This window comes from Podarcis tiliguerta (assembly GCF_965153285.1).
Source record: "Podarcis tiliguerta genome assembly, chromosome: 6".
Taxonomy (NCBI): domain Eukaryota; kingdom Metazoa; phylum Chordata; class Lepidosauria; order Squamata; family Lacertidae; genus Podarcis; species Podarcis tiliguerta.
Window position 1 is genome coordinate 38598791 of NC_139539.1, and position 22938 is coordinate 38621728.

Here is a 22938-nt window from a genome sequence, read left to right on the forward strand (position 1 = left end):
TCGTTTTTTGAGTTGCTTCGCAAGACGAATTTCCCTATGGGCTTGCTTCACAAGACGAAAACGTCTTGTGCCTTTTTCTTAAAACCGTCAATGCCTTTCTATGGGAAACCGTCAATGCATTTCCTATGGGAAACTGTGCTTCGCAAGACGAAAAATTCACAAGATGAAAAAACTCGCACAATGAATTAATTTCGTCTTCCGAGGCACCACTGTATTGCAATGTGGGTACATTCAAACGTTATCTTGCTGGACTAACGGGAAGCAAATTGCTGTTTGATTTTTATTCACTTTCACAACCTACTTCAGGGAGTGTTGTACTGGTTGGGTTGGAATAAATGTTGAGTTTTTCCTCTCCCCTTCCATCAAGTACTTTTTAGTTAATAATTAAGAAAATGGAATGCTAGGCATATGCAGAGGTGACATTTGTGTGCCAACTTAGAATAATACTTCAGTGATGTGGAAAGAAAGAGTAGACAGTGTTGGGCAGAGGAGGGGCCCCCTGTTTGTCCTAACTTCCACATGGTAACATTTATTAAAATTTGTGTTCATCTTTAAAATTAATAATACAGCTCCTCCTCTCCTCTCTCCAGCATTTGCATTTGGACTAGTTTCCATTACTTTTTCAAAAATTTGAATACCTAACATCCAGCATGGTGTCCTTTAAAAAGGTAAGGGACCCCTGACAGTTAAGTCCAGTTGCAGACGACTCTGGGGTTGCGGCGCTCATCTCACTTTACATGCCAAGGGAGCCGGCGTTTGTCTGCATACAGTTTTTCTGGGTCATGTGGCCAGCATGACTAAACCGCTTCTGACACAACAGGACACCGACGAGTTGCAGAGCGCACGGAAACACCATTTACGGTACCTTCCCACCGGAGCGGTATCTATTTACTTGCACTTTTTGGCGTGCTTTCGAACTGCTAGGTTGGCAGGAGCTGGGACCGACTAACGGGAGCTCACCCAGTCGCAGGGATTCGAACCACTGTCCTTCTGATTGGCAAGCCCAAGACGCTCAGTGGTTTAGACCACAGCGCCACCTGCATCCCTATGGTGTCCTTTAGCTGTTCCTAATTCTGAATGAAGCTGGTGTGATGTGAACAGCTAGGTGGCAAAGTGCCATGGAACTCACTAAAAAGCCCATTGTGCTGTAAAGCACTAATGTGAACGCACCCGGAATTCAACAAAGAAGAGACTATAAAGTTCAGCACTTAATAGACAGCACATTAAATTCTATGCTGAGAACAAATCTTAGAAGTTGAAGCCCCACTTGAGGAGTGAAGCTGCGTAGCTGTGTAACCATGAAGATGCTTGTGAGCAGGGGTGGAGTCTGGTATTTCGAATTTCAGCATTGTGCTGTGCAAGGCCAAAATTCAGCGCCCGCTGCCCCTCGCCTTCCATTCTGCTCAATTGACCATGTTGTAGTTGCAACACCCCTGCAGTGTTGCATGCAACGCCCATGTCCAGTGCAGTAGAACCGACTGAGCTTTCCTAAATCTGTCTCTGTCATGAGAGGGTCTGAGAAACTGCTGTTACGAGAGTTATTTGCTATGTAGTTTCTTGCTTTTAGGCTTCATTTAACAAATTTGGAAAATACATTCTATACCCATAGTTGAAAATTGGTATATACAAGGGCTGCTATATGTTCTGGGTTAAAATGGCGTCCTGGATTAAAATTCTTGTAGCTTTTACTAAAAAGCTCAACAATTTTGGTGGGTTTTCTAAAAGCTCAGCAAACTTTACTTTTTGAAATACGGCATCCCTAGTGTAGACTATATTTTATACCTGTCTGTTAAATAATGAGTTATATATAATTCAATGAGACTTGGTTGCCTTTTTCCTAGAATTTTTCAAAATTAGACCTTAATCTTCTATTGGGATCTTGCCAACATTTCTTTGTTCAAATATCCATTCCCCTTTGCTCTGTTTTATGTTTTAAAGTTTCTTGCCCTTTTCTAAAAAATGTGGAATTGAGAAGAGTAAATGTGGAATTGATAAGTAGCTTATCTTTTCTTCACTCTACTATTCATATCTTTGTTAATCTGTAAAATTAAATAAATTATAGCTGCTGGGCAATTTGTTCTCATTATTGGACTACAGTAGGCTCCCAGTATTTGTATAGTGGTCATTTGCTACATTTTAGCTGTGTTTTATCTACAATTTTTATTATGTACACCACTGAGAGAGTTCTGTGTTTAAGCAGTCCATAAATCTTTATAAACAGCCAATGGAAGGATGACAATAATTTTTGGATTGTAAATCTCTCATGCTCAGGTTGAATTCTTGTATATGCCTGGTGCTGGGGAAATGTTTGTAAAGCACAGCGCAAGCTTGATTCATGAGCAATTTGTGAAAGAACCAGCCTCTTCAGCTTTTCCTGTTGCCGATTTGTAAAGCACGCCATGTTAAATCACCCAGGACAATAAATCTGATGAACTAATATATTTTAAGCCACATCCTAGAAGGAACTAATTAATAGGTAGGAACATATTAGAGTCAAAGCTATGAGTTTCTCTTTTGAAGGTGTCACTAACAAACTATGCAGAAGAGCGACATGCCAAATGAAGGTGGTGCCTCCCAGTGAAATGTATGAGGCAAAAGAAAGGCACTTTTGCATCTGAAAATATAGGCAGCTTACTGCCATCTCTGAAGTAGCCCAGCAGCTTTGAGAGCACGACAAAGAAAGGTTGTGTTCCATTCATTAATTGGTTGGTGGGATGGGAGGTTGCAAAGTTGATATTGCCACCATTCTTACTCTCTTTGATGTGTTCTGAAGTGGGTGGGGTGTGGGAGGGACAGCAAACGACAGAAAGAGAAACAGAAATAACCTGTAAACTCTCTCTCTCTCTCTCTCTCTCTCTCTCTCTCTCTCTCTCTCTCTGTCTCTCTATGAACTACCGTAATCATAGGACTGCTAAACTGGACTTCATTGAGACTTCATTTGGTTTGTATTTTGGGTTGGAAATACTTGGTTTCCTAATATTTGCAATACCAGGACTGTTTATGCAGAGGTAAATCCCACATAGTTCAGTGGGTTACTGGGTTTGCTCTCAGCAAAGTGCATATAGGAATGCAAGTCTGGTCACTTTACTCCAATTCTGAAGGCCCACTGGTGCCACTATTTTCTTAAGCCACAAGAATTCTGCCACTGTTGCTGCAATTGGGTTTCCTGCTTCTGCTCCACATATTCATATGTATAAACGGCTATCTCATCACTAGAGACTGGTTCACCAGCCAAGGGCATAGCAGCAGGCACTTTTGCTCACTTAGGATATGCATGCAAGTGGACATAAAGGTAAAGGGACTCCTGACTATTAGGTCCAGTCGCGGACAACTCTGGGGTTGTGGCGCTTATCTTGCTTTATTGGCTGAGGGAGCCGGCGTACAGCTTCCGGGTCATGTGGCCAGCATGACTAAGCCGCTTCTGGCAAACCAGAGCAGCGCATGGAAACACTGTTTACCTTCCCGCTGGAGCGGTACCTATTTATCTACTTGCACTTTGTGCTTTTGAACTGCTAGGTTGGCAGGAGCAGGGACCAAGCAACGGGAGTTCACCCATCGTGGGGATTTGAACCTGCCAACCTTCTGATCAGCAAGCCCTAGGCTCTGTGGTTTAACCCACAGCGCCATCCACGTCCTTAAGTGTACATAGGGTGTACATAGGATAAGTGTACATAGGGTGTACTTATTCCCATGCTAGGAGCCTATGAACACTTTCTTCCTTGGGAGTAAGACTCCAGTGATGGCTATGTATTTTAGAATGCATACTGGAACTACTGGTATGTCCTTGAATTTTCTGTACTATACAAGGGGTATTCTGGAGATGGATTGATGTAGAAAGTGTTTCCTGAGGGTAGGAAGTTTAAATTCAACTAATCTAGAGCAAGCCTACAATTTCCCAATTACTGTATTTGTCGCCCTATAGGATACACTTTTCCCCCTCCAAAAATGAAGGGGAAATGTGTGTGCGTCCTATGGGGCGAATGCAGGCTTCGCACACCTCTCCGCAAGCAGCGGAGACTCCCGCTGCTTGCGGAGAGTTGCCTGCATGCTGAAGCCTGCGCTCGCTGAGCTCAGCGCGTCCAGGCTTCGCGGACCTCTCAGCAAGCAGCGGAAGCCAGCACTGGGCTCCCACGGCTTGCAGAGAGCTGCCTGTTTGGGGTCGGGGGTCGGGGGAAGCTCGGGCTTCCCCCCCAAAAAAAACTAGGTGCGCCTTATGGGACGGTGCGTCCTATAGGGTGAAAAATACGGTATTTCCCATTTATACGATGCCAGCCTTTCATGGGTTAGGTGTAGGAACAGCCAGGTGTCGCTGCATATAATAGCAACCCATTTATCTGAACAAGTTCTAGCATCAGCCAAGAAACTTCTGATGGATCAGAAATGAAAATAAGACTTCATATCCATGCATATTTACATGGTGATAAGCCTGAGTCTGTTTTGGGCAATGACTATCCACTCTAAGGCCTGCAGATGCACTTCTGTATCCTTCGTTTTTCCCTGCCTCATTCTAGCAGCTGGTACCTGTGGATCACAGATTCAGTTCCCACATCTGCAGTCTGTTCACAGAGGGAGGTCCATTTCTCTTTTCATTAGTTTTCATGGTTGTAAAGGGGTAGCGATGATGCTAACATATAGGTGTAAAGGTCGTGCTCTATGGAAAGCTGGCTTCAGGCACTTGGCCCATTGGCACATTAACTCTGCATTATAAAAATGTCTGTGAGACATGAAGGCTGACAACAACTCCACTGTGTTGGAATTCCTTACAGACAACCATAGCGCTTGGAGACTGATAGGTTGTGAGTGTGTAGCACACACCAGAGGAGAAATGAGTACAGAGAGAAGAAATGGCATGGTGCATCTGCAGCAGCACAACCGGATGTCTTCATCTGCCCCAGCTGCAACAAAACATGTCTCGCCTGCATTGGTCTCTACAGCCGCAGCAGGTGCTGTAACTCTCCCAACGGTTTGAATTCACCCCCAAAGGCACACTCCTCCATTGTCTCCCGAGACAGACGGATGCCAACAATGAGATAGGGGAAGCTTGGCTACACTGAGAACAGTAGAAGAGAAAAAATGAATAACACACACTGCTGGATCTAAGCCAGATAGCTGATGGAAGGTGACCCACGTCTACAACTCCATTCTCCAGAGTTATTGACTGTCCTCTGCCTGCATTTTTGAGCAATTGGTAGGGGAAGAAAAGCAGTAGGAATACAGCCTTAACAAAGACGGGAAAGCCAAGGGGCTTCAAAGAATGAAGCAATGCATCCCACGCCATGCGTGGGCTTCTGATTTTTTTTTTTTGCCACCCCCCTTTTTCAGAGGAAGAGAAAACTCATATCCTACAGTTCCCCCTGAATGGGAAATATAACCTGTGACATTTTAGCTGCAAAACGATTCATCTTCAGAAAATGCAGATTAAAAATAAACATTTACCTGTTTTGCTTCATTCCTGGCTGCCAAAGTTTAGAAAAAGTGGTTGGCCGAGAGCTCTGTAATCCCGCCTTCCCCTCCTTTTGGTAACAGCTGGAATGAGGAGTTTGAAGGAGGATGCATGATTGGTTGAGAGTCAGAAGAAGGGTGGAGTGAGGAAGACAGAGGAGGAATTTACCTGTCTAGGTAAGTCAGTAGGAGGTCAAGAAGAGAACAGAGAAGGTGGTATAGCCTGTTTGGTCGTGTCATTTCATAGCAGAGTAGCTGGAATTGTTTTTATTTCCTAGTAAAGGTGAGTTAAACTCTAACTAAACTATGTTTGCTTAGGCGGAAAAGGAGTGTTCCTGGATTTAGATACAAATAGCCGACCAGATAGCTGGCTTGTCCAGTCTTGCTTATACGCTTCCCCTGTTTCGTGCTATCTTTCTTGCCGTTGTTCCTACTGAAATCTTTGGGCTCGTGAAGGATTATGGAAAGTCTCGAGTTTCCTAGTGAAGGTAATCCATGCATGTTGCAAAACTTTCCTGATAGATTTTAGGGGGAATTCTGTTGGTAGCTTAGTTGCTTTTAAAATGACTTTTAATCTGTAAATCTGTGAATGACAAATGTTTGTCTCTTTCATGGCTTCTGTTCAGGCTTATTAACAATGAAAATATATAGTAAGAAAAGCAGCTTCCTTTCAAAAAATCTGGAAGATGCAACCAAGCATAAATGCGCTCTCTCTATAATATATTATATATATTATATATTATATATTTTATACATTATACTCTCTCTCTCTATATATATATATATATTATCACACTTATGGGAAAATAAGCTTACTTTAAGTTTTGCAATCATTTAAATTATTTTAATAAATCTTCAGAGACTTGGATGGAAATTGTTTTTAACATGAGATGGGGGTGGAAATGTGCTCCTTATCAGTTAAATGTAGGTAAACATGCAGAACTATGCCTGCTTGTAATATGAAACTGGAAAACTAGGATTGTGCAGCTCTGGTACTGTAAGGGTAATGATTAAAGAGTCTTTTGTGTAGGTAGAAGTGGATGGGTCTCCAGGGTCAAGGTGCTTGTGCATGTATGTTTGACACGTTCTGTCTCTTATTCTGATGTGGTTTGGCCAATGGGATGCAGAATAGCATTAGTCCATGCAGATGCATTCAAAGTAGCATTTTTTTTTTTTTTTAGTGAACTGGCAACTCTCTTTAATTCTGTTGGTTTTTAATACATAAGAATACATGTCACCAAAGCTTATTTAAAAACAAAATCTAATTTCTTCAGTGGAGTCACTGAGTTTCATTTGCAGGGTATTCTTGGGCAATGTATCAGTCGGTCAGCTAAGCTCTGTGTGCTAGATTAAAAACTGGAGCAAGCCTATACCCCCCAAGAAAATACTATAAAAGAAATTAAAGTAACCTCTACTTGAGGGGACCATGAAATGATCTAACAGGGAAAAGAGATAGTAATTGACTCTTGGTATTTGTCCCGATGCATGCTAAATTCCAACAATGTGCACTGCTTCATCTGACTGATTGATTGATTGTTGTATCCACTTATATGCCAAAATCTAAGCAGCTTACTACTATACTTAAAATACACAATAACATTAATTAAAATATACATTAAACAAAATGTAACAGTGCACATATAATAAATAGGTTGGTTGTAGAAAGATTGTAGAAAGGAGGAGGGATTTGGATGAGACTTTCATTTTACACTATTAAAATCCACTTGCAGCTAAGCATCAAATGAAGGACCTGAGCTGGCGTTTAACGTCACTTGTGACAATAAACCATAATTATAATGCCCCTTGGTGGAACGACTTTACCTTCCAGATTGTAGGACCTAGTACTTAATCTTCTTATAGTTTAAAAAGCAACTAGTTATAGAGGAGACCATCTGATCTTGTAGACCCAAGTATTTTGCCTCTGTCTAAAAAGTAATCAGCAGTACTACATGTACCGAGGGCTGTTTGTTTCTAATACCTATGATATAAAATAGCAGTGGGGAACGTCTGCTCCGTGACATAATTTGGCCCACGAGAGTCCCAGTTTGGCCAGTGAGGACCTTCCCCACAAACCATGTCATAGGTGATGTCAGTGCGGGATAGATACAGCTGCAGCTACAAAGGCACAATTGAGAACTTGAAGGGATAGATGCTGACAGGGAGTCCAGCTAGGATCGGATCCAGCAGGTAGTTCCTCATTGGGAACTCCAATGGGGCTTGTCTTCTCAGTTTGCAAAAAGCAATTTGGATTCAAATCCATATTCCTACCCCCTTTAAATTGAGGTGGTAGTGGGTACAGCTGCCTCACTCATTGCTTCCCTTCTGAGAGCTGGCTGTTGCCCATTCCCTCTGCTCCCTCCACAGTGTTGGTACCCGTTTCACTACATGATGGTAAACATATGTTTTGTGGGCCCAGAGCCTACAGGGACTCCACTGTAGCTGAAGGTAAAGAATCGAAAATGCCTGCCTCCTTCAGTTGGCTCATATATGATATGCGCTGTTGATATTGTTTCACACCACCCTAATCTCCGAGTGGGGCAAGATTACAGGGATTCTAGGTGCTTACCCAGGGGTTATGTTTCCTTTTGGGAATGAGGCATAGCGGAGACTGTGGTGCCTTTATGATATATGGTTTATTTGCACATGTATACAACCTGAGCCTATCATAGCATCAACACCCAAAAGGATCTTGTTTCTCCCATATCCACAGCCTTGGATTCAAACAGACATCAAACATTGCGCGCTCTCTCTCTCTCTTCTCCCAGCTTGCTGCTTGAAATCTGGCCCACATCACTGCAACTCAACTCTAAACTCAATTGCCCCTTTCCTTTGTTTTCCCCTTAATGGCCCATCACCCAGGCTATCACGTCATCTAGCTGGCCTGGCTTATCTTTTAACACTTGCTGGATCAAGGGGTTACAAGGGGTTACAAGGATCTCACCTACAGCCTATTTCCTCTCCCTCAAACTCATAACAATATCAGGTATTGGGCACACCCTGGTTTCATTTCCTTAAGAATAAGTGGCAATGCAGCAAGAAAATATTTTACTGCTGTGTCCTATGTTCATAATCGCTATCAGTGAACTGTGGCTTCAGGTTGTGAGTTAATATTTAATATCTCAGATTTTAGAGCTTTAACTACACCTTTGTTAGCTTCTAAAGCCTTTTGAATATCTAGGCTCTGGATTACTCAACTGTCCTTCCAGGTTCAGCTGCTTAATTGTGATGCTAGGGATCAAAATTTTAAGTAGTAATATACAGTCTTTGGCAAGTTAGGTTGTCATTTTCTTGGCTGCTTATTCAGTGCACCAAACCCTTTAATATCATATTGGACGCATGTTTGTTCCTCTTAGTAACAGAAGTCAGAAGACTGCTTTTTACACATCTTCTTTTGTGATCATTGTTGATCCAATGTGATGAGAGTCTCTCTCTCCCCCCCCCCCCTTACATTTTCTTACTACGAGGCATCCTCCTAATGAAATAACTCTGCAGGACTGGCCCACTCAGGAGGCAAGGTGAGGCAATTGTCTTAGGCGACAGGATCCACAGGGGCAGCAGATCCAGATGTAGATGTTTATTTCCCCCCTTGTTCCTGATGTAGACTTTCACTCACCCATTCTTCCCTGGGGGAAGGCGTGGTGGTGCCGCCATTTTGTAGTTCACTCAGGTGCTAAAATGTATTGGGCCAGCCCTGTAACTCTCTTGTCATGGTTGCCTCCTTATACACTTGAAAGTAAATGGTATAATTGATGGCTAAGAAAAACTGTTTCACAAAACAACAGTGTTCATCCTGTTAAAGCAAAGGTAAGATGTATGTGTATCTGTGTCTGAGCAACTTTCCTTTTGTCCATACTGAACATTCTGCACTGATGATGGTGGTGTTGCTAAATACCTGTTAGTCACTCTCTTATCCAACTTCATCACAAATACTGTGTACTGGAACACAAGAGTACCGTATTTTTCCATCTATAAGATTCCCCCATGTATAAGACACCCCCTATTTTGGGGGACTCAGATGGGGGGGCAGATGTATCCATGTATAAGATGCCCCCTAATTTTTGACATTATTTTAGCAACAGTGCTGCCTGCTGAGTCACATTTTAAAGGGGGGGAAATCTAGTCTTATACACAGAAAAATACGGCAACTCGAGTGGAGAAATTGCTGTCTTTGATAGGAGGCCGTGGGATTTTGTCTTGATTTAATCTCTGTGTACAGTGCCGTGATGTGAATGAACCCTGTTGCTGGATTTTGTACAACACAAGATAGCTTATTTCCCCCAAGCAGAGTTCCTAAAGGTCCTTCCTAACCTAAGGAAGATGAGATGGGAAGTGAGGCAGGGACTGCTGCCTTCTAGATCGTTGCTTATGTATGTGGCATCAAGGGCATGGCCAAGGCTGAGGAATAATGGAAGGCATTCAGTCTCCCATGTGAAAACTGTAAATATTATGATTGGCACACGTGCACCGCAATCTTTGAGAGTTTCCTTTTTATTATATAAGATGATTCGCTGACGTGATAGCACCCTTGATCACGCTGATTTTTGCAATTTGAATGAACACACCCTGTGATGCTCTAGCGCCTTCTTACGAATGGAACTGACATGCCTACATTTTGAAAAGAAGCTTTTCAGTGCTGCAGAGCTTTAAATACTAGTTATCCATGTTAAGAGGGAGTAGTCTTCCCATCTCTTGCTGGATGACTTTACAGAATGTGACAGGCAGAGGGGTGGAGCTGGAAACATGTCTTTCTGGTTAGAAAGCTTGTGACCACATCCTCACAAGGCAGAATGGCTTCATGTACTGAATGAAGCATGGGGAGGGAGTGGTGGGAAAAGATGGGTGACACTCTTGGCTTCTGCCACTGATTTTGTTGCATAGTCTTAGGCAAGTCCAGTAGCTGCTTCAACAGAAGATGTAGGGTGCCTCTCACATAGCTTGGCTGTTGGATCATGGCTTGGATCTGTAGCTTGAAGATTCAAATCTGACCTTGCGGATCAGCCTGGAGGTTCACACACAAAGAGACTCAGTATCTATGGACTAGGGCTTATGTCTATTTATTTTGGAAGGACAGAAGGCAGAGGGGATTGGGTGCGAGTCAAGCATCAGGGTGAAACATGAATGGCTTCAGTGTGTAGAGTTGCCTTAGTATGTAACTCTAAACTTTTTGAGGGGGAAGCTGTGGAACATGAGGGCTGTGGCCAGGGCTGTTTGACATAAAACAATATGGGGCAGAGCGCTTCAAGGTTAACCAGAGGTGTGCTTCTCCTTTTCTGTAGGATTTGCATTAGGACCAAACTAGGATTAAAAGGCTTTAAATGTGTTTGGTGAAGGTTTGTAAATCATAGCTTTGAAGCAATTTTGATTAGGTATAATCACAGTTGGCTCTGTCGCAGCAAACTGTGAAGGAGGAGACAATATATGAGAAGAGGGAGCATACCAGCACGTGGTGAATTCGAGTCTCAAGACTGTGGGAAAAATAAGACAGTATGTGACATAGAGGATGATACCATGAGGCTGTATTGAGGTTGATGTGAATATAGCCATTGTATTTCTATGGTTGTATTATTTCCTGTCCAATCAGGTCTTTGTTAGTATAAGTTAAGCTAAATGACTAGGACTGGAAAGGCATTCACTTAGCTATGAAGCACACTTGGTGGGTGATCTTATCACAGGCTACCGTCACAGGGTTGTTGTGAGGATAAAGTATAGCCAAACCACATACTCAAGCTCCCTGGAGGAAAAGCAGTATATAAGGAAGTGTTTATACACACCATAAAAGAAAAAGGCCATTTAAAAAGATGAGGACGTGCACTCGGAAGTGTGGGACAACAATAACTCAAAGTGAAGTTTTATGAACTGCGCAAACAAATTGGAATGAAGGCTCAATAAACAGCGGATGTTGTATCACCTTGAGGCAAACTTTGCACAAATTTCACATGAACCGATGAATGTTCTGATTTGTAAATGCCACCTGTCTATCATACCCCTACCCCCTCAGTTGCCCTTTAATATGATTTTGAAGCTTTAATGCGATTTTGAAGCTTAGCTGGGGTGTAGTCAATACTGCCTTTTGTAACCGGTGTAGAATTTCCGGACATGCCCTTAATTCCACACACTGCAGTCAGCTTAATCTCCCACTAGTCCCCTATGTAAGGGGATGCGGGTGGCACTGTGGGTTAAAGCCTCAGCACCTAGGACTTGCCGATCGAAAGGTCGGCGGTTCGGATCCCCGCGGCGGGGTGCGCTCCCGTCGTTCGGTCCCAGCGCCTGCCAACCTAGCAGTTTGAAAGCACCCTTGGGTGCAAGTAGATAAATAGGGACCGCTTACCAGCGGGAAGGTAAATGGCGTTCCGTGTGCTGCGCTGGCTCACCAGATGCAGCTTGTCACGCTGGCCACGTGACTCGGAAGTGTCTGCGGACAGCGCTGGCTCCCGGCCTTTAGAGTGAGATGAGCGCACAACCCTAGAGTCTGGCAAGACTGGCCCGTACGGGAGGGGTACCTTTACCTTTACCTAGTCCCCTATGTATCAACCTCTGTTTTAAAACAGCTGCAGTTTTCATCTGGGCCTCACATTGGTAGTTCCACCACCCTCAGAAATTTGTGCGTGGTGGCCTGGGAGAGGGCACTTTTGGTGCCACCACAAAGTTTTAGAATTCCCTTCCCACAGAGGTGTATCTGACACATTCCTTGTGTAGTCTCCATTGTACCTTGGCCTCTGGTACGTGACCTGAGATATATATGAGATATATATTATTAGGATCCACCCTATTATTGTGACTATAATTTGTTTTTAATTGTTTTTAATATTGTATTTTTAAATTGCTGTAATCCTCCCTGGAACCTTATGGTGACAGGTGGGTAAGGAATCAGACATATGTTGTTGCTGTTAATTTTATATCAGTGGCACCAGAGCAGCTGGCCTCTTTCAGTGACCTCTCGTATATGTGTGTAGGGATGAGGGATGGGGAAGAAAGTCATTTCAGTGTACGCTTAAATGTGAATCTAGTTGGTTAGAGTGTGATGCTGATTACATCAAGGTTTCAGCTTTGATCCCCATATGGGACAAGCTGCATGTTCCTGCATTGCAGGGGGTTGGACTAGATGATCCTTGGGGTCCCTTCCAACTCTACAGTTCCATAATTGTACCTAATTTATATTTCACCAAAACAAAATGTGAACCAAAAGTCAACTTTCTTTCAAAAGATTCAGAATTTTGCATATATTATGGGGAAATGTACATGAAAACGCTCACAATAGTGAAAATAACATACAAAAATACATTCCGTTAGGTAAAATTGCTTACAAAAGTGTGCACATTGGGCAAAATGTGGAATAAAACGCTAATGAATACTTCTAAGATTTTTATTTTTTAAAAATATCACAGTCAGGTGTGAAAATATGATGGACTGAACTTAACACTGGAAAAATGCAAATCTTAAACTGGCAGATTTCTCCATCCCTAGTAGGGGTGAAAGACACTTGCTTAGATTTCCTCCAACTCATCCCACACCACTCATTGTGCACTATAGCTTTAAAGCGGGAACGTGGGAAGGGGCTGTCTGGACTGGCCTTTTCTAAAAGACCCCTGTCCTACCATATGTGTGTGGCCTGTCCCTTTAAGGCATTCTCCTTCACATAAGGAATGTGAGGTATGTGCCAGGTAGGGAAATGCACACCCTGGCCTCTGCCCTAAGTAAATAGGCAGGTTGCCCATAGAGCCTGTGACAACCTTGCATTATTTAAAGTTAATCTGTGACTTTGCAGCCTTGCTGGTTCATAGGCAGAGTCAGCATTAGTAGTAATAATAAAGGGATATGATATTGTGAAATGTCATCCTTTGCTCTCCTTGTCATTCCGAAGGAATGTGCTCCTGTGCAAAGAAAGCTGGTGCTTTAATGTAGTGCATTTCATGCATGCAGGTCTTCTGTTGTCCTGAGGCTGAACTTCTATAGGCTTGGAGAAACATAGAGCCTTTCTTTCATTACAAGGATTACATCCGGTCATAGGGATAGATTCAACGAAATAGCTGCGCTAGTGGGAGCAATGAGATGCACTGGTGCAACAGGGATTTCTTCCTCTCCTCCCTCCACTCGCACCCCCAACCCAGTCAGCCTGGGGATGGGGTGGGGGCGTGGCATTGGGAGAACACCTAGAACAGCATGCGGTGATGGATGAAGATAGGAGGAGTTTATTCTGTCTGGCAAGCAAAATGTCTACAGTTTGGTGAAGCACTGGTCTCGGCTAATGCCTTCTCTCTTGACTGAGAGAGGTAACTCGAAATGGTCTCTTCTGCCATTTAAGGCACACAAGCTAGAAATTGTGTACAGGAGGAAGTGGTCTTAAACTCCAAGATGAGAACTCATTTCAGAGGTAGCTACTGTGGGGACTTCAGCAGGGTCTTCAACAATCCAGAGTAAGATTCCATCTCTATAGCCAGATATATATGTGGGCATGGGCCATTTCTGCAGTGCTTGTTGGGGTTTGAGAACGTGCAGCAAGCCTTAACCAGCAGAGAACAGGAGGGGGATGTGCTGGAAGGGGCAGGACTTGCTAGTCTCTCCGCCCCCCCCTCTTCTTATTACATAAAGAAAGAGAACCCATTAAAAAGGCTAGGGATTGATCCAATTCTGAACTGAAACAGCAATGTATAAAAATCTGCTAAAAAGCAGAAAGAGAAACTGATTTTGTCAACATGGCATTTCCAAATGATGTTGGGATTTGTGACAGCAATGGATGTGCAAGAAGTGCTATAAGAAAAACCTTACGAAAGAGCAAATTGCTTTTAATAGCTATTCTTGCAGTATGACTCTTGTTTAGTTCCAGCTAGTCTTGTTTTTATACTTTGTTTACCTGCTAGTTTTTTAACATTGTGAGTCACTTTTTGTGAAATATGTGACATGACTTAAAAATACTTACTATGTAGTTTGGAAAAATGTTTGTTCACTGTGTATTTGGACACCTCCTTAAGATATTGTAACCACATTTTGCGTAATGATTCCTGAGATCAAAGAGCAGGTTTTCGTCTGTGTTCAAGTACATTTAGATAGCATTTTGAATCAAGATGGTGGACTGAACTGATTTTTTAACCACTGATTTCAAAACCTTTCTGATATGCTAGTTTTATATTGGTGATCACTTTAGGGGTTAATGTGGACATGGGCCAACTTCTGCATGTGCATGCTTGTTTGTTGTCATCCACACGAGTGCTTTCAAAACCTCTTACTATTTTCTGTCTGCACTAGTAGGTGGTGTTTGATTGGATGTATTCACAATATTGTGTTGGTGTTCCTTCCTCTCAGTTAGTACTTCCTAACTCATCATAGGTTCTGGAAACCTGAGGTCCATTGTGGGCATGTATGCAGGTATTTACTTACCCATGCACGCACTTCATAAATTTCTGAAATACAGGTTTTCCAGTGTGCCAAATTTGTACAAAAGGCACTATTTTTTAAATGTATGTGTTGCTCCAGTCCAGGAAACCTGAAGTCTGTTGTGGATATTTGCACAGATATTTGTTACCTGTACATGTGCACGTTTTAATTTTTTGTATACAGGTTTTCTGATGTACCAGATGTGCACAAAACAGTGAATGCCGCCGCCGCCCCTTCAGTAATGTGTGTGGCTCCAAGTCAAGCAAGGATTTGGAGACAGTGGCATGAAAGACGGTCACTTCCTTGCCTTTATTTCCTTTCCCACCTCTTGTACCTGAAAGGACAAGTTTTATTTTTATTTTTAATACAGCTGTTTCAAGCAAAAGCACTTCTGGCCAAAATAACTGGGGTTTTTTTTAAAAAATACTGTTAAAATGTGAATGTGCCTTCAGCAGCTTTTCTTTGGGCAGATGGAAACAAAATGGAAGTAGGAAGTGTGGCAGGCAGCACCCAGTGAAATGTCACCAGTCATGTAAAACAACCTGCCCACACAATGCACTTCATTGGATCCACAGTCTGGTCACATACTATTTTAACTTGTATTTTCTTCTTTACTGGATTATCCATTGATTAGGAAAATTCAAATTTAGTGGGAAAAGGTGTGGGCTGCCATTTGGATAAGGAGGCATCATATAGATAATGCAAAAATAATAATAATTAGAGACAAAATGAGCTGCAAATACACATTAAACACTGATGTGAACCAATCCTTAGAATTCCCAAGCAATGCTGGGCACAAGGTTGCTAGTAATAAATAATAATTTTTATTTATTCCTGAAAGGTAGGGTGTGTGAGTGAGAGCTATGCATAGACAGAAGTGGGTTTAAAATGGCTGCAACTTTTATCAGTTGTGCGCAAAACATTTTGCCTTGATTTTTTTAAAAAACTATTATGTTAAAAGTACAGTGTATAGGAATTTTAACTCGCTGCAGTTGTAAGGTGTTTAATTTTGTTTGTTTGCTTTATTTGCTGATTCTTTTTGTATTTTTGTATTAGTATTGTTTATTTTGATTGGCTGCCCTTCAGCAACAGGTCCCAGAACAGGTTACAACAATTTAAAAGTTAACATAGATCACTGTCACAGCGATAGGGTAGGTCTTAAAAACACACCTCAGATGTCAAAAGCCAAGGCAAAGATTATTACTGTATATTAATAAAGAACAGCCCAGCGACGACAAGCAGACCAGTAGTGATTGTGGGGTGTGGAAAAGCAGAGCAGGGTAACAACTGCAATATCACATATATTTTTCCTCAGTAGGAAGGAAGCCTCATTTATTTCAAGGGAGTTACTTCTAAGTAACATATACTGAACCAAGCCCATTTTGTTTTATTCTATAAAGGCAGCACACGAAATGAATGAAATAATGTGGGCATGAGGAAAGTGCTTTAACAAACACACCCCAGTATCCTCTTCTTCTTAGCTTCTGATTTTTCCTGCTACTCTAGGAGGGGCCCCTCTTGAGTGTCAGGCTTGGGCATCAATATTTCTTCCTCCAGTTGCTTAGCAACAGTGATGAAGTGTCCTTAGCAACAGTGCTGCCTGCTGAGTCACATATTCTGCTCTAATTTTCTTCATAAATGTCTGATTGACATACTTATGCTACTAAAAAAGGATGAAAGCTGGGGTGGGGGGGGTTGGCCACCCACAAACTCCTACCCCTTCTACCTGTTTGTTGGTGGCCCTGAGGACACTGCTTCCAAGAATTGATTGATTATAGCAATGTATCCTGGTGAAGGGAAAGTACTACTAAGTCAAGTGTACTGACTTTATTGGATCCCAAGGCTTGTGAATTTGGGCATTACTTTATATCTTGTTGTAAGTTGCCATGTGTGTAAAAGCAGCAAAGTATAAATGAGTTGAAATCCTTGAAAAATGATATTCATATGCAGCAACCGGCAGGATTTCTGCAGCAGTAATCTGTTTTTTGAGTATGTTCTGAAGTTGTGATATATGTTTATGGCTTCTTCTTATGTTTCCTCTCCAGAGTTCCTCAGTCATACTTGCTGCTCCCTTGCCTGACTAGTGATATGCCTAAAAAGGATTTGTGGATAAGGACAGCTGACCCAGAACCCAGAGCAACTGTTCACAGTGCAGGCAGTTGTGACAGTATGATCAGCAACGACTCCAGCTTGTCCGGAAAGGTATATTAATTTAATTCAATTTATTTTTCTGTTCCACATAATTTCAGAATGTTCAGACAGGTCTATAGCCCTAAATAAAATATCCAACTGCTAAAACATTTAAGAAATATAAAAGATAAAGCACCATCTTAACCTTGGGCTAAAGTTTTAAACTAAAAATTTTAAAAAATCAGAATTACGTGCAAGCTAGGGCTTTGTATTGTAGGGATGGGGAACCTGTAGTTGCAGTACAACTACCATAATCTCTGATACGGTGAATTAGGCTGATGGGATACACAGGGATAAGCATATTGTTTGGGGCAACTAATTTTTGAGGCAAGTGTTTGACTTGATTGTCACTTAGGTCACTTCCTTGTGTGCTGTTTCTAGGCAGGGGTCTGTGCTTTCATGCTCAGTGACCGAGTCCTTTTCTATTTCCCCCAGCACTTTCTCTGTGAAAACCTGTTCTTTACCGCTGAATTGAAGCAAACGGAAATCCACAGAAAACCCAAATTGCCACTTGTTTCAATGCAGCATAAATAGCAGGTTTTCCTTGAGAAAGCAACGGGAGGGGGGGCGGAAATTAAAGTGCTCAGACACAGAGCTTGCAAGCATGAACATGTACCTAGAAAACACTGTGTGGATGAGCCCTTGGTGTTAAATTACATATTTGAGAGATGGTCATGAATGTATGAACTTGCCCTTAGGATGTGAGGCTTCTCCAAGCACCTATGTGAAGGAGTTTCCCTCAGTCAAGCTGCTGAGAATATTAAAATTCGAATGACAACTGAATGGCGGTACTTCCACTAGAAATGTTTTGGAGCTGCTGTAGTTGCAGTTTCCCAATGCCTAGTCCATTGAAGAATAATAATAATGCCATATTGAAGAGATGGTGATGGAGAGTGCACTGTGGTGAGCCTTAGCCAAGTTTGTGTAAATGCAAACTTCTGTGATATGTTTCACTAAAGTTTAACACAGCTTCACTCCAAGTTTAGCACTGTCATTCTGTAACCTGTGGGGTGGAGTGGATTTCTGTCCAGTGAGTGATGAGACCAGGTAAACTATTTCCTGTCTGACTTGAAGCTTACTAGATATTTGCTAACTGTAATTTGTAGAGATTTACTAACCACAAATTACCATAGCTGTCAACATTTCCTTTTTTTTTAAAAGGGAAATTCCCTTATTCCGAATAGGATTCCTTGCAAGAAAAGGGAAAAGTTGACAGCTATGCAAATTACAGTTCTGAATTGAACTTCCATTCCTTCTGTTGCACACTAGAAGTGAACTTGTGCATTTAATTAATAACGATGAGCAGGGTAGTTCAATTATTGTGGGGCCTCTACCTTGTCATCGTAATAAACCTGTACCTTGCAAAAACTCCCACATGGCCTCATCCTAGAAAAAGCAAGGGAATCCAACTCTTCCTACGTCAGATTTTTATCTTATTACCATTTGGGTATATCAGCTGGGACATTGACATTAAATAATTGACAATTGGAACTCAACTTGTAATATCTATGCTTGAAAATTACTGAAAGCAGACAAATCCTGTGAATCTTGGAATCTTGCAGATGCAATTTATGTATTCATTTTGGCCATTGGACCATTGACCCAAATATCTTGTGGCCACATTCAGTCTTTCTGTCTGAAGTCTTTGAGAATGGGAGTGGTGGTTGCAGAAAATTCATGGTCTATTTTGATCAGAAGGTTGGTGGTTCGAATCCCCGCGATGGGGTGAGCTCCCGTTGTTCAGTCCCTGCTCCTGCCCACCTAGCAGTTCGAAAGCACGTCAAAGTGCAAGTAGATAAATAGGTACCACTGTGGTGGGAAGGTAAACGGCGTTTCCGTGCGCTGCTCTGGTTTGCCAGAAGCGGCTTAGTCATGCTGGCCACATGACCCGGAAGCTGTACGCTGGCTCCCTCGGCCAGTAAAGCGAGATGAGCGCCGCAACCCCAGAGTCGTCCGCGACTGGACCTAATGGTCAGGGTTCCCTTTACCTTTACCTTAAACAGGGCTGCCTTCAGATGTCTCCTAAAAGTCTTGTAGTTGTTTTTTCCTTTGACGTCTGGTGGGTGGGTGTTCCACAGGGCGGGTGCCACTACCGAGAAGACCCTCTGCCTGGTTCCTTGTAACCTCACTTATCGCACTGAGGGAACTGCCAGATGGCCCTCAGCGCTGGATCTCAGTGTCCGGGCTGAACGATGGGAGTGGGGACGCTCCTTCAGGTATACTGGACTGAGGCCATTTAGGGTTTTAAAGGTCAGCACCAACACTTTCAATTGTGCCTAGAAACATACTGGGAACCAATGTGGGTCTTTCAAGACCGGTGTTATGTGGTCTCAGTGGGAGAACAAAAAAGGGAGAACAATAATGGTGGTGTTGACCTTGGTTATAAAGATTAGGTAGTGCTCTTTTGTAGGCTTACTGACAGACCAAATTCTTGCAAATTCACTGCAGTAATTAAGTCTTTATGGAAGGTAATAAATTTGAGATGAGGATAATTCTTTTTGAGCTTTTATGTCTCCTTGTTCATGTTGCTCAGGGTTTTTTTTGGTTTTTTTTGTCTTGAAGAGTGACAGTGGCTATGACTATCTATCAGTGGCGGAGAAAGAATGTCTTATGTTCCTTGAAGAAACACTAGATTCTCTGGATACTGAAGGAGACAGCGGAGTTTCTACTGATGAGGCAGAGACAGCTGAGTCTTCTAAGCATCCACGGACGTGGCCTATGAGAGATGTTCCTAAAGGTAAGCTGAGTTCTCTTGTGATTCTTTAACAGGAATGTTTCAGCTGAAGCATCATTCCTGGCTCAGTCTACGTGGTGGTGAGGAAACAAAGCACAGAACTAGTTTCAGAACTGTAGCATTCCGTGTGGAAAAAGTGTTTCACATGCATGTTCTATTAAGAGCACAAAATTTAGGGGTAGATCTAGTAGCTTGGATGCTAAAAAGCACACATTCATTTTAGCTCCTTTGAACAACTAAAAGTAGCCATAATGAGCTTGAGTTATCGCTTTAGGTTGGTAACTTAAAGTATTATGGTTCAAGGCAATGCACTTATGCTGTGGAAAAAGCAAAGACATTTCCTAATCTCTAAATCCAGTTCCAGTTTGGTTACAAGCACACATCCCCACCATAGAAACAAACAAACAGACAGACAGACAGACATATTCTCTGTTACTCCTTGAGCTTTTAATCTAATAAATACCATGTGTGGGATTTGTTAAAATATCACTTTGATACAGTTAGTATTTTGTTTTTAATTCATCCTTTTGTGGTAAGGCAAATAATTTAAGGACTTGGGTTTGCTCTTCTCCTCTTTCTCTTTGTTGAGGTTTTGTGATAGTAAGATTGTAAGAACAATACTAACTTCTCCTTCTTTTGTTTCTTTCTATCCCCACCCCCAATATTGTAGAGCTGGATCATGAAAATCTAGGAAAGCGCAACAAAATTGAACCAAAGAGCAAAAAATGTCTTTCTGGCTCTGTTCCTGTTGTCACCCCAAATCCAGGTCACCATATCTTTCCAAGGAACATCAGTGTAAAAAGTGCTCCCAAGGTTTCCCTTGCTGAAGCAACAGGGTCTAATGTTGCTGATTCTCTGAAATGCCAGACTTCATGGGGGTCTCCTAAGCACGAGCCAGTGGACATACCAAATGACAAGCCTAAAATGAGCTCCCAGTTAAGGCCATCTAACTTGGAGTCTATAGTCATCCCACCCCCTGAACCTTTCCAGGACCAGCGGAGGAGTCATCCTAGAAGTGGGCAAGAGCCAAGTGGGACACCTCACTATGAAAATAAGAGGAATGTTGATGTAGTGGAGGGATATGGGGCTGCAGCTACCCAGACGGAACTTTCACTAGATAAGATGGGGGTAGCAATTGGGAAAGAAGCCATTCTGAAACCTCTCTCTCCTAAAAGTAGCAAGAAGATTTCTGAACAAATTACTGTTGCTCAAGAAAATTATCAAAAACCTACACTGGAAGAACCTGCCCTAGATCCCAACTTCAAGCAAGGTCCTCCCACTGCCCCCAAACCCAGGAAACTGCCTCCCAATATTATCCTTAAAACCAGCAAAGGTAATGCTGTGTCACTCAATGTGGATCCCAGTCACAAGATAAAGGTTCTGGCTCCATCAAACGGCAGGCCCAGAGCTGCAACTGGTGATTTTTCCATGGAAAAAGTTCATTCAATCCAAAATGAACAGGGGAGAGCCAGGAGAGAAGCTCTTAAGAAACTGGGTCTCCCACTAGATCAAGAAAAAGATCCCGATGATCATGTGATCAAAACCACACCTTACTCAATTCCAAGAGAAACTCCCAGGACAAGCAGCAGGGAGAATGTAAATATGGATAATGTCACCTCTGATAAGAAATCTGATGAACAGCACAACCAGGTTGGTGGGAAAGAAATCTACCCAATAGATATCAACCTTGCAGCTGTCAAACAAGTCAATGTCAAATCCAAAACACTGGAGCGTTCAGGTGTCGGTTTGAGCAGTTGCATCTCTTCTGGGAGCGAGGACCAGAATATTAAGAACAGTGGTTCACATGGCAAAATGTCATTTTTTGACAAGATCACTCCAAACTTTCTTCGCAGTAGCCGGCCACGCCCAGCTTCCCTTGGCACGGGGAAAGACTTTGTTGATCTGAAGGAAAACAAAATGCATAATGCTGAGTTGGAAAAAAGCGACAAACGGCGATCTTACCCACTTCAGCCCCCCTCTAAGCTGCCCAGGCCACCATGTGTCAGTGTAAAGATCACCCCTAAGGGGGCCACAGAGGAGCATAGAAAGGAGGCTTTGAAAAAACTTGGTCTATTGAAGGAGTAAGCCAAATCATTTGATTAGTACAAAAACTGTGTGTTCAGTTGTGGATAATGAGTATACTTGCTTGCTCCCTCCGCTTCTTCAGCTAAAATGGGAGGAATTGCAGCATAGGATGAAGGTTTTGTCTAGTCTGTAGACATTCTTGATGGATTAACCAGCACTGGCTTCAGCTGTCTGCACGAGAACTAGCACTTCTGTAGAGGAGGATTAATTCTGCCATTTACATCTGCCACCACCTTTATAGGATATTAGGGTGTTGTATATAGTGTATAAAAGTATGATTATGTATGTATGTATGTATGTATGAATGTATGACTATGTAATAAGTATGTGGTCAACTGGAAGGGGGAACTCTCAAAGATCTAAATTGTAATTACTATGCCAAACTATGAACTCATAGGTCTTGTAACATGACGACAGCCATATGGCTAGAAATCTTTAGTTAAGATTGAGTTGCAATAATGTTTTTTGGTTCCTTTTTAAAACTCTGGGCCTGATAATCTGCTGCACACAGTGTAGCTGGTGGAATCAGGAGGCCTGTTTATATCCACTGAGATGACGCATGCGCTAGATATTTAATAAACTGGCAAGAATGCATCGGATATGAATCTTAAGTGTCAAGTTCATGAATGATAAGAAGTACTTGCCAATTCACCTCCAACATGTCTTCAAAATGGCTGGCTAGAATTTGATTAAAAGCAAATGAATACTAGAACTAGAATTGATCTGGTTGATGGTAGTTTGTTGTACCTGCTTATGTGAACAAATTACAATTGTATGCTCATTGAAAATCATGCAGTATTCTAGAAGGAAAATTGCATTAAAAATTGAAAAATAAACTATTTTATATGGAGGAAACTTTGGATTTTATTTGGTTAGTAAAACATGTTAAAATAGTAAAGTGGAGTAGGGAGAACTGGTCTGTGGGAAACACAAAATTTAACCATAACCTTGAAAGTAAGCATAGTTGCATAAAATCACTGCTACCTCTGGAAAGGTTTGTGGCTCAAACATTACAGGTTCTTTAATAATAATGAGCTGAAGTTAAACCTACTGTATTTAGCACCACAGTATTAGAGCAAGTGACCCTTTCCCACCAACTCATCTGTTGAGGAACC

The 22938-nt window shown here is 42.2% G+C and overlaps 1 protein-coding gene across 4 annotated transcripts; it reads left to right on the top strand.

The window, feature by feature from the left end:
* Positions 1–5553: 5553 nt before the first annotated feature.
* Positions 5554–22678, top strand: LOC310679312 (specifically androgen-regulated gene protein). 4 transcript variants are annotated; one of them, XM_083444431.1, is made up of 4 exons: positions 5554–5619; positions 16860–17016; positions 19567–19741; positions 20409–22678. In XM_083444431.1, exons 2-4 carry the CDS (start codon positions 16903–16905, stop codon positions 21821–21823), a joined length of 1704 nt encoding a protein of 567 aa, XP_083300557.1. In that variant the 5' UTR covers positions 5554–5619; positions 16860–16902; the 3' UTR covers positions 21824–22678. The 4 variants fall into 4 exon arrangements, with proteins under 4 accessions (XP_083300557.1, XP_083300555.1, XP_083300556.1 ...); XM_083444429.1 differs by lacking the exon at positions 5554–5619 and adding an exon at positions 5620–5725; XM_083444430.1 differs by lacking the exon at positions 5554–5619 and adding an exon at positions 5788–5930.
* The last annotated feature ends 260 nt before the right edge of the window (positions 22679–22938 follow it).

Excerpts from the sequence above, each read along its gene's own strand:
- LOC310679312 (XM_083444428.1), top strand. The coding sequence starts at position 16,701 with ATGTGTGTAAAAGCAGCAAA. Across the intron at positions 16,721-16,859 it reads ATGTGTGTAAAAGCAGCAAA|AGTTCCTCAGTCATACTTGC; the intron begins GTATAAATGAGT and ends TTTCCTCTCCAG. Across the intron at positions 17,017-19,566 it reads ACTCCAGCTTGTCCGGAAAG|AGTGACAGTGGCTATGACTA; the intron begins GTATATTAATTT and ends TTTGTCTTGAAG.